This window comes from Onychostoma macrolepis, chromosome 02, assembly GCF_012432095.1.
Source record: "Onychostoma macrolepis isolate SWU-2019 chromosome 02, ASM1243209v1, whole genome shotgun sequence".
Lineage (NCBI taxonomy): Eukaryota > Metazoa > Chordata > Actinopteri > Cypriniformes > Cyprinidae > Onychostoma > Onychostoma macrolepis.
The window spans coordinates 5,955,059-5,967,950 of NC_081156.1; the positions used below are offsets into that span (position 1 = coordinate 5,955,059).

A 12,892-nucleotide genomic window follows, 5' to 3' on the forward strand; every position below is an offset into this window, starting at 1 on the left:
ATTTGAATAATACTGATCATTTATGTAATTATTTATTTATAATTTAAATGAGTGAACTAATAATCTTAATTTAAATTAGACAAATATAATTAAAATGTATAAAAGAAGTGTATTTATATTTATTCAAAATATCTTCATATTTAATTTATTATTTACATTACTATTTGTATAAATAATATTGATAATTTACAGCTATTTATAATTTATATAATTAAATTAATGTTTAAATTAGAAAAATACTAAAATGCATCAATAAAATACATGAATTCAAAAAAAATAAAAAAATAAAAAAATAATTCATCAAATGAAGGTGTGCAAAATAGGCTATTTCCAGTGTAGACAGCTTGATTGACTATAATGAGAACAGTTTAGTTTTGTCATGTCCGGTGTAGACATGGTGTTAGCTGAACACCCGCTGCAGGGCTGCTGTGTAATATTTGGCTGTATTTACCACACGGATTATCCAGGCGGCCATGCTGTGGGGCTGCCTGCTCTTTGGCCCGTCCCAGCCCTCAGTCAGGTCAAGGGACCATGAGGGCGAGCTCGGTCTGCGGGACGCGCTCCATGCTCCCTGAAGATGGGGTGGGTTAGAGAGAGAGAGGAGGAGATGTGGGCGAGAACATGCAACAACTTAAACAGTACAGCCAGCAAAGAAACATACAGATACATGCATGTACAACACAGACATGGTTAACAGAGAACATGACACATCAGAGCTGTGAATGAACTCAAAAAATGACATCTCAGACAAAGCGTTTCCTGAAGAAATACATTCAATTATACTGCTCTCAAACATGCAAACAAAAATGTTCCTTCTACTGCAATCTGTAAATATATATATAACTGTTTCGAGGACGAAAAGGGATGTTTTCTGTCAGTCTAAATAAAGTGAAAGACAGCATGCGCAAACGATGGAAAGAACTGGCGAAACTGACATTAAAAATGTCATCAGTGCCTTAAGAGACGATTTTTAAAGGTCAAGTGTGTAGTTTATGAAACGAACAGAATACAATTTTTTTTTAAAAATGAATGACTGTGTCCAAACAAGTTTGGGGTCAGTAAGATTTTTTTTTTTAATGTTTTTGAAAGAAGACTCTAATGCTTAACAGGAATGCAAAAATACAGTAAAAACATCAATATTATGGAATATTATTATAATTTAAAATAACTTTTCTATTCTAAAATGTAATTTATCCTTCTGAAATCATTCTAATGTGCTGATTTGATGCTCATGACATATTTCTAACTATTAATGCTGAAAACAGTTGTGCTGCTTAATACTTCCGTTAAAAATGAAAAAAAAAGATGAACAAAGGTTTTTAAATTAAGTTCTTAATTTACATAATCTTAATTTAATTACCCTTAAATTACTCATTAAATTAATTAGATTTAGAAGCATTTAATAATATAACATGAATAGTTTTTTTGTTTTTTTATAAAACATTCTTTTTTTTTTCAATTAAAGCAGTGTTCCTTAGCATATTTTTATTTCTTAATGAAAAAATGAAATTTCTTTTTGGTTTTGGTTTCATGACAACTCTAGTGAGTTGTATTTCACATTAAGCACAGGAAAGACTTTTGCACTTGATTACTGGGTCTGAGAGAGGACAATCACACTTTAGTTTGGGGATGAATTCTCACTATTAACTACAACTTCTGCCTCAATAAACTACTCATTTGCTGCTTATTAATAGTTAGTAAGGCAACTGTTAAGTTTAGGTATGGGGTATGATTAAGGGATGTAAAATACGGTCACACAGAATAAAGCATTAATATGTGCTTTATAAGTTCTAATAAACAGCCATTATGCTAGTAATATGCATGCTAATAAGCAGCTAGTTAACAGTGAGAATTGGTCCCTATACTAAAGTGTTACTGAGAGGCCTGGCATCAGAACGCTTGTGCTATTTTTGTTGCCATGACAACAGAGACACTCGCTGTCTTGTTTACAAACGTGTGTGATTATGTCAGCACGACATCACATGACTCCAGCACACAAAGAGTGAAAAAGAGCAGGCCTCTAACAGCCGCCTAATTCCTGTAATTAATCCGTTTGTGGCTATAAAGTTAATTAATACTTAACGATCATCCGGAAATCACAATGATGGCTGTGAATTAAGACTTGCTCAATTAAAACGTAAAGCAGCTTGAAGTGAAATTAACACCAAATATGCAAATGCATGTATGAGCTTGTTTGGGGGATGTAGCTGCGATGTTTTCTGTCTACTAAGATGCCATCCGATCCATTTAAGTTGCCCTTTGCTGCTTGTCAATTTTTTCTTGTGCGATTCAGTGGTGCACGAAGAATAAAATAAATACATTTGACATAAAAGAAGTATATTAATTAACAGATGTTAATTTCTTTCTTTTTCAGATTCTTATTTCTTTTCTTCACTTGGTTACATCTAGAGCTCACTTGGATTTTAAACGTCATTAGTTCTAGATCATTAGACATGACGTTATGTTTCCCTGGATGCCGATCTGAATAAAACTGCCTGTGCAGATTGGACAGCAAGGCAGATGCCTTCAGTTTCGGACACAGCCTTTATGAATTAGAGAGTGTTTGGTTAACAGGAAAACACAATCAGAAACAGGACATGATGCATGAATGATGATCTGATGGCGGAGTATGACATGTATGTGAGATATCTAATGTTGAAATAATCCCCTTTGAATTGATATTTGAAGCCTGTGTCGTTTCATAAAACAACCAATTTATCAAATGTTTAGTCTATAATAAAGCTTCTAACTCACGGAAAGTTGTTCCAGCACAAAATCAAACTTTTACACACAAATCACAAATATTACCAGTAGACAGCATTTCTGTGACAGAAACATGTTGGGTTTAGACCGAAACATAAGGAACCATTTTTTCTGCCTCTGAGTAAAAAAAATCAAACAGCTAATTGCATTTGTGAGGTATAATGTAGCAATTATGAAAATTAGTCTCAATTACAAGAAATACATTTGCAAAAGTCACAACTGTATGAATTGACGTTGCGATTATGAGATTTTATATATATATATATATATATATATATATATATATATATATATATATATATACATACAAGAAATAAGGTTGTAATTGTAATATATATGATCACAATTACAGGAAAAAATTGCATTTGTGAGGTGCAAAGTCATGTTGAGAGATAAAGTTGCAATTACGAGAAATAAAGTCACATTTACAAGAAATAAAAGTCGCAATTGTGGGATATATGGTCACAATTACAGGATTTTTTTTCATTTGTAAGATGCAATGTCATATTGAGACAAAGTTTCAATTAAGAGAATTATCATTGCAATTATGAGGAAAAAAATGCATTTGTGAAATGCAATGTCATTTTGGGATATAAAGTTGCAATTACGAGAAATAATGTTGCAATTTTATATGGTCACGATTACAGGGGAAAAAATCTAATTTTACACTGTCAAACTGAGATTTAAAGACACAACTATGTTAAATAATGTTGTAGTTGTGTGATATAAAGTTGCAACTACAAGAAATAAAAGTCATAATTGTGAGATATACGATCACAATTACGGGGGGAGGGGGGGGTCTGCATTTGTGAGATACAACGTCAAATTGAGATGTAAAGCTGCAATTATGATAAATAAAGTGAGATACAAAGTCAAATTATGAGATATTAACTAATTACTTTTATGAGATGAAAATTCTGAAAATTACAAGAAATAAAGTCAAAATTGTGACTGGTTTATTTTGTGGAATAGAACTATACAGGAATCTGCAGACAACAGATTAAATAAACCAACACACAACTGATCATAAAGTATATGACTGACCTGCTTGACTCTGGGTCTTCCAGGTGAAAACTTCCTCTTAGAGATGGCCGGCTTGCCCATGCCGATTTTTGGAGTGAATGGTATGAAGGTGGACGAAGGCACATTGCTGATGGCTTGTCCTGAGACAGCCTGGGTCTGGGCCTGGAGCTGGAGCTGGGATGCCCCATACCCAACTGAGGGCAAACCCTCAGGCTGCCTGAATGGAGGCTGCTGTAACGACGTCCTCTCCTCCACCAGTGAACTCAGCTTGGCCAAACATCGCTCATCACCATCCATAGTGATGTCCATTTCCTGTGTGCGGCTCTCGGGAATAATGTCGCGCTGCTGCACCATAACATCCGTTTCCTCCTGGCTCTGAACTCCTGGTGTAGTCTTAGCAGCACTAACCTCAGGCTCTACAGTAGCTCCATGAGCCATTGTGGAAGGATCCTCCGTGAAGGTAACCTCCATAGGTTCTTCCTCATGGGAGGTACAGGCTGGAGTTGGCTCTTTGGTGGGTGATAGGTTGGTTTTTTGCTCCTCCAGGCAGGGTTTGCTGTCATCCTCATTCTGGGAGACGTTTTCTGTGAGTGCAGCTGACGTCTCTAGAGGCTCCTCTGTTTCAGGGGATGACACAAGCTGCTGGACTGTGGACGTCTCTGGAGCTGAATCCAGTTTCTGCTCGTGCGGCTCTGAATCTTCAGGACCTTTTGTCTCCTGAGGAGACGCAACTGCAAGAAGCAGAAAAACATTCAAAATGACTTCTCAAGAATGTACAAAAATACACGGATTTTCCACTGTAGGTCAGAGGGTAAAATTTGACCATAGTGTTATTATTATAAAAAATACTAACCATATTGTTATGATTTCACCAAGTAGTACATTGTTCTAGCCACTTGGGCTTATTTTACTATTGCTTGAATAGGATTGCAGAAATACTTTTGGGAAGCTGACACATTATACTACATCCAAAACTATTTTCAATAGAATACTAATTCTTTCATAAATCATGATTAATGCATCATATGAGCTCATATTGATTGAGAGAGTTAATTGATTATTTGTACCTTTTAAAAAATAATTTTACTCTTCTAAGAATATACTCTTCTTGCAATATATATCGCAATATCATTCTATCCCAATCCGTAAAATGCTGCTTATTTCTATAGGCAGTGTTTGGAAAAGGTATAAAAAATGTGGGAGTATATTGTTTTTTACTGATTCAATTCTGGAGTCTAGGCCTAAATAAGGCAAAATTTCCATCTTTATACGTCTGATTTAAGTTTAGAAATTAGTGGCTGATTATTTTTCATCAAATATTTGTTTAACATATTTAGGTATTTGAACCCCCAAATATTTCAAAGAATCCTCTCCCTATTTAAACTTGCATTTGCCCCTCAAATCCTCCGATAGTTGATAATAAAATGGTAAATATCTGTTTTTTGTACGTTTGTTATATAGCCTGATAATTTTCCAAAGAATTCCAATGTTTCTATCAGAACTTCTAAAGTTTTATTTGGTTGACCTAGATAAACTAACACATAATCTGCAAATAGTGATCATTTCTGTTCTCCTCCAATCATATTCCCTTAATTTCAACATTTTTCTTATATATTGGCTTAATGGTTCTAAAATTAGAGCAAACGGGAGTGGGGAAAAAGGAAAGAAATTATGATCTTATACATTAATATTAATTTTTAACGAAGCATCTTGATGAAAAATTTTAAATATGTATTTTGTTGGCTGCATAGCTACCAATATGCAACATCCACTTTTCACGACCCAATCCAAATGTATAAAATCCTGTCAAATTATAGAAATAAAATAGGATGTACACTCTGTTTTATGCTGATTTAATTTTTCAAGATTTATGGTTATGGACTAGTTAATTGCTCGTGGAAGACGAGTGTCTTCAGCTGTTGTTGTCAAACGTTCATCAGACTGTCAGAGAAAAATGATATTTTTCAACAAATTCTAAACCACTTGTTTTGAACATCCCCTAAAACGGACATATCCAAAAATGGTGGTTATGGTTAAGATGAGAGCATCTTTGATAACATTAACCGTGTATGTGTCACTGGAGGCAAAGCGAGTAGATGAAGTACCTGAAGTCCGCTCATTTTCCGCGCTGTGGTCTGAGGTCTCGCTGCACTCTGGTTTGGCTAAATCGCCACTAGCATCTGCACCAATTTCTAGAGGAAGGGGGAAAAAGTCAATAGACAGTCCCGACTTGTGTTATGTAATACAAATTGCTCCAAGCACTAGTGGAAATAATTACAGGACTGGAAAAACAACTCAACAGGGTAGAAAAGCGCAAGTGTGAACACAGGCACAAACGGCATGTATGCTGTTCAGAAAACATTGAAAATATCAAGAGAATACAATGGCTTTGAGCAGTACACAAGTACTGAAAGTAATCTACATTTACATTTACGCATTTAGCAGACGCTTTTATCCAAAGCGACTTACAGTGCATTCAGGCTATACATTTTTTTTTTTTTCATCGGTATGCGTGTTCCCTGGGAATTGAACCCACGACCTTTTGCGCTGCTAACGCAATGCTCTACCACTGAGCCACAGGAACACTAGAAATAGGTGTAGAAATCTATGCCTTTAATTAGGTCGATTTATCCAGTGTTGTCTTATATGCCCACCGTACGTTTTATTTGTGGCTCTGACTACACTAACATGCTTTATTGTCCTCTTACTGTCTATAATGTCATTCTCTTCTGTTCAATGCATGTCTGGAACAACAAATTTCCACCTCAAGCACTTAAACCCATTGATTTTGCGAGCCTTATCAGATAAATTACCTCATATCTCCTCTAGGAAGAGATAACCAGCCATTAGAGAAATCACGTAATCACAGAAGACTAAATGACTATCGTCCAGCGTGGCTGACATCAGCCGAGCGCTTCTGAGGTAATTAGAGGGCATGTTTCTTTCTAATCAGAAGAGCAGAGATACATCATGATTCTGATCTGGACCGGTGACTGCTATAATGGAGAGAAGATGCGGGCTTACGATAATGACTCGCACATCTGGTTATTCAGCATATCTTTTAATTACAGAAAGAAGCAACAATTGCTACTTATGGCCCGTTATGTCAGATGAAGTCACTTCTGGGTAATAGAAGACATTAAAAGAAAAAAGATGGTGATGCTCCCTATTCATTTATGAGACATATCGAGTAAGATGGAAACAAAGACATAGTTGATGTCAAGATGTAAGTGGACTAACTTAAACAGGCATAACATATTTTTTACACATATACATATGTTTTGTTTTTGTTTTTTTTTGGATGTACAATATATTGGTACCATATCTATGGAAGCTCATTTCCACCACTGAACAAAAAAATAATAAAAGGTTATTGCGACTTTTTCTCTCACAATTCTGACTTTTTTCCTCACAGAATTGTGAGATATAAACTCGCAGTTGCAAGTTTATGTGAGTTATAAAGTCACAATTGTCAGATATAAACTCGCAATTCTGAGAATATATCAGTCTCCCCCCCCTCAAAATTGGACTTTATCTCTCACAATTATGAGTTTATATCATGCAATTCTGAGGGGAAAAAAAGTCAGAATTGTGAGATAAAGAGTCAAAATTACCTTTTTTATTTTTTATTCAGTGGCGGAAACGGGCTTCCATGCATATCAGTTATCGACCATGTTAGATTTTATTTTCATTTAATGGTATCAGAGATGATCAGATATTGCTTATATTCATTTCCACTATTTTTACATTTAGTTCACTTTTGCTGTCATCCAACACTGACTTAAACAGTGTTAAATATAATCCTCAGAATATCCATTTTTCATACTGTACATTATAATGTTGTAAATGTTATAAAGATGTTTACTAAGATTAAGATTTACTACATATCAGCTAAATATTACCATTTAGGTTACATATATTCTCATTTCAGTTTTAGTTGAATTTTTATTTATTTCCAGTTTATTTCAATTTTAGTACTTCAACTTAAACTTATTTTATCAACATTTAATCAACATTTTTGTTTAGTTTAAAGGGATAGTACACCCAAATTCTGACATCATTAATTTCTTTATTCTGCAGAACAAAAAAAAAGAAGATATTTTGAAGAATGTTAGTAACTGTGTAGTTGCCGGTAGCCATTGGCTTCCATACTATTTTCCCCCATACTATGGAAGTTAATGGGGACCAACAATTGTTTAATTACCCACATTCTTCAAAATATCTTCTTTTGTGTTCAACAGACGGAAGAAATTCATACAGGTTTGGAACAACATGTGAGTGAGTTAATGGTGACTAGGCATGGGACGATAACCGGTTTCAAGGTATACCACGGTTTGGAAAATTAACGGTTTCAAAACCACTAAAATTTCCCGTTATACCGTTCCTGCGGTATGCACAGTTTTTTTACGTGTCGTCAAAGACGGAAAGTGCCGGACTCCCTCAGTTGTGAGCAGTGAAGAGCGTAACGAGTCACACGATCCCTCCCCCTACGGACAGCGGTCAGTGAGAGTCACCTGTGTGTAGGATGATGGCCGAATGAGGTGAATCCCTGGAACTTTTCCCCCGTCGAAAAAGGCGAAGTCTGCTGTCTGGGAATTTCTCGGGTAACGTAGACCAATCATGTTCCGTACACAACCATGTTCCGTACAGATGCCGTTTTGGCGCCAATCGCTAAATAAATACTTCCAGGTCGTACACAAACGATATATCTGTGTCGTCTTCATTTCTCCCTCTTTCACCCTCAATCAAGACAGAGATTCATTCGCCGGTTGTTTCAGTGTTGAAATAAATACTATTTTGCTTGCTACCGAGGCAGATAACATACCTAATTAACTAGCTAACGTCAACTAGTTTCCTCCTTCACATTACTTCACAGAGCGGGGAATAGCAGACTAAAGTACTTCGTTTCTGCGATTTGGTACAATAAATTTAGCTGGTATCACGTCTATAATTTTAAGCCTCCTGCCATTGTTTACATCTGTTCAAAATCACGTCATTTAAAAAAGAAACAAACTGCTGGCTCAGGTGTCTTTGCCACTGTTTGAGTGTTATACGGACTAGAGAGACCGATAGACAGATGTGTGTGTGTGTGTGTGTGTGTGTGTGTGTGTGTGTTTGTGAGACACAATCGCACTCTCTCCTTATGTGTATGTGCACACATCTTTGTACCTCACCGCTCATAACTTGGACTGAAAGATAAATGTGTAGAAAGTGAGCATATCTCCAAAAACCTTGTTGAGCTGCATGTTTAATGACTGCATTTTTTTATTTTTTACAGAAATTGTTTTGATTTATGTTTTTGATTATTGAGCTATAGGTTTAGGTTAAGTGACTGCATTTGCAATTTTTTTTCATTTAGAAGGATTTTTATTTTTAATTTTTTTAAAATTTTTTGCAGAAAATAATTTATGTTCTCATTATTGTTGAGCTGCAGGTTTAGGCTCACTTAAGTGACTGCACGTAATTTAATTAACAAGAATTCAATTATTTATATTAATTATTTAGCCTGACATGTTTACCATTCCAAAATGTTCTATATGTTTCATAAAAATAAAATGTATTGTGTTCAGTGGAAAAAACATTGTTGTTTTTTACCCAGACATTTAAAAATAACATATTTTAGAGCTATAATCGCAATACTGTGATACCGTGAAACCGTGATATTTTTATCTAAGGTTATCATACCGTCAGAATCTCATACCGGCCCATGCCTAATGGTGACAGAATTTTCATATTTTGGGTGAACTATCTCTAAGTTTTTCGTGTAATATCTATATTTTCTATAACATGTTTTTAATATTTTTAGTTTTATTTAATCATAATAACCATAATCTGTTAATTGTTCAGAATTTTAATACATTCCATCCATAATAATCTTAAAAACCTAAAGACCCAGTATTATGATTTAAAAGATTTACATGGTAGTTTTGGACTGAGAAGGAAGTTTGAGTTTGGAGAAAGATACAGTATGTTGGTCTCCAGTCACATCTGAACACCCGCTGCGTCTCAAAGCCATTTAAAATGTGGAGTCTCCATGGTAACCTCTGATACAAGGTCATGTCAAAAGACCTATGGTCCGATAAGCACATATTCTCCCATTCATACTCCATCAGGCACAGACCGAGACATGTAACATAATTCAATGTAATTTAATGGAGAACGACAGAGCTAGAATGACCAGCCACACTGGTCCAAGTGGGTATCATCTCCAGAACTCTCTGGTGAGCGGTGCCGTAAACAAGCCTCTCTAAAAATCAATGTGAGGGTCAAAGACCAATGAGCAGAAGCATTGAAGTCTTTCTTTTTTTATGCCTTTTTTATTAGACAGGACAGTTAACAGCAGAAAGGAAAGTATTGGGTGGAGAGAGGGGTGCGGGATCGGCAAAGGACCCAGAGACGGGAATCGAACTCGGGTCGCCGTGAGCAGTTGTGCTATACGTCGGCGCACTAACCACTAACCACCACTATCAGTGCCGACCAAAAAAAAAAAAAAAAAGAAGGCCTTTCTGAAAAGCTAGTTGCTGCAAACAAAGACATCACCTTCATCCAGCTGCCATCCACATCATCACCTGTTGCCATGTAACTAACTTCAAGATGAAAATAAATAAATAAAATAGTTCAATAACATTCTTTACTAAATTAGCTTTCATACTGCATATTAGATTATAAAGTAGGACTGGGCAAGTTGATATTGATATTTTCTGACAAAAATAAATCCATGATATTGATAATTAAAAAAGGAAAAAAGAAAACAAAAATTGGTAAAAGATTTTGGAAAGAGATTGTTATTTTAATATATTCTGAAATTATAATCAAAAAAGATTTACAATGTACTCTACAATAGTATTTGTACTAAAATAAATACATTGTTATTGTAGAGTAAAATGTATTTCTCAAACAAACCAACAAACAAATAAAGATAATCATTGTAATGTTTATATTATAATTATTATATTATAAACAGTTGCATATATATATATATATATATATATATATATATATATATATATATATATATATATATATATATATATATATATATATATATATATATATATATATATATATATATTTATTCATGTTTTAATTCATACAGTAAGTTCTGTTGTGCAGTAGTTTTAAAGACTGTTTAAAATGTTAACGTTAAATGAGAGCATTTCATTAAACAGAATTCAGGATAAATAAAACGGAAAACAGATTGGGAAAAAATAAAATGGATTTTATAAGACCCTAAATGCCCAGTCCTACTATAAAGTTTGGTTCGTTTTGAGTAGTGTGACAGCCATCTTCTGAACTTTGGTTCACATGAAGGAACTGCACTAAGTATATTTGAAAAGGAGGTCTGGTGTTTATTTAATGTCAACTGCAATGCAATATATTACATTTTAGGAAAAATGAGAGAGAAATACCAAAATAGCAAGGCACAACTGGCACCTTTCCTCCTGATTTTTACCTACAGTGGTAAACAGCTGCCACTAGTCCTTATGCAGGTACTGAGGCTGATAATGGAAACATACCGCGGTTCTAAGCCAAGCAATACACAAAAAGGGACCTGCGGAGGCACAGGGTGAAATCAGACTCGGGTTTAGGTTTCTTCTTTGTTGAACCTTTTCAACTTACAGCAACAGCATACCATGCAACATAAGCACACATGTTCAGGGCGCCCTGTGGCACCCTAAATAACCATGAACCCAGCGTGGGATGAAGCCAAATCTGTCACCTCTGCATCTAGAGATTTGCACCAGGACGCATAATGCTGAAAAGGCCTGTGGGCAGCTGTTCCCCTAAAGGTTGGGGAATTGAGTTACCGACACTGTGCTGAACATTTGTATAATGACAGCGGGGTGTTAATGCACCGCATACCCAAAGCTGGTTGAACGCAAAGCTGTGATGGTATATTACACATGGAGGAGATTGGCAGGAATGTAAAACTTCCTGCAGATCTGCGAAGTGAGATGGTCTTCAGTCTTCAAGTGGAAAATTGAATCGCGCTCCACAGAAAGTCATACGGGTTTGGAACGGCATGAGGGCGAGTAATTGATGACAGTGTTGTCATTTTTCCTTTAATAAGGAACTATTTCAGTGAATCACCAGATATTCGAAAGCACATTAGCAACACTTTCAGAGACTTTTTGCCTTCCCCAGGCAAAGTAGGCCAAGTTTCAAATACCCCTTTCCTCAAGACCAGTCCAAACTAATCCAGACAGATCTGAGGCATGTGGGCCTATGGGATGCTTTGGCCTAGTCTTCCACTTCAGCAACTTTTGGCCTGAAGGACTGGGGTGCTTCACAGAGCAACCTCTGTCCTCGTGCTTCAAAGAGTCCGGGCTGAACTTACAGTTATTGGACCACTCCAAAAGTAAGTGAACGGTAAAGACACCAAACCCAAAACCAAGCTAATAAGACACTAAAATCAAATAAAGACTTAAAAGATTCCATCTGAGAACCACAAAAATCTGTCAGAAACCAATCCAAAAAAAATCCCTTTACAAAGATGATTAATTCTAAGGCTAACAAGATTTGTTGGGCCATGCAAAAACAGGTAAGAAAGAAGCCAATCTGTAAATTTATATAATGCGCTTTCAGGAAAAAATGGTACAAAATCTGTCACTGGGGTAGTACGCTTCCAAAAGGTACCAATATGTACACTTTAGGCAATAATATGCACCTTTATGGTGCTAATATGCATCCCAACTTCCAGCGGTTTAGGTCTAGCAAAGCCACTGGAAAGCAAGCCTGCAACCTTTAGCCAAAAAAAAGCGTAATGCTAACACTAATGCTGTGGCTTTGTGGGTACGCAGTGAAAGAGACAAGAGGCTGTTTTTTTTTTTAAATGGATGTCAATGAAGGAGATGCTTCACTATGCTGAATAAATAGCTTTTGTGAGGAAATAGCTTATTTAATGATTCGACAGCCTGCTCACTAATCTTCAACATGTTTTACATTAAACAGTACTTTTGTTGGAAACTATATGCAGATTGTTATTCTTAAAAATGTTATTTTTTTAAGAGTTATTTTTTATAAAGCACATATTCTGCATGACCATATTCTACATCCTTAATCCTACCCAATACCTAAACTTAATAACTACCTTACAAACTATTAA

At 35.5% G+C, this 12,892-nt stretch overlaps 1 protein-coding gene across 1 annotated transcript in view; it reads right to left on the reverse strand.

Moving 5' to 3' along the window:
* The window catches only part of kmt2cb (lysine (K)-specific methyltransferase 2Cb), a 130,796-nt gene that overhangs the window by 66,128 nt on the left and 51,776 nt on the right, over window positions 1-12,892 (reverse strand). The window contains 3 exon segments of the mRNA XM_058760987.1: window positions 452-571; window positions 3,808-4,517; window positions 5,892-5,978. Of these exon segments, the coding sequence (XP_058616970.1) occupies window positions 452-571; window positions 3,808-4,517; window positions 5,892-5,978 (917 nt within the window).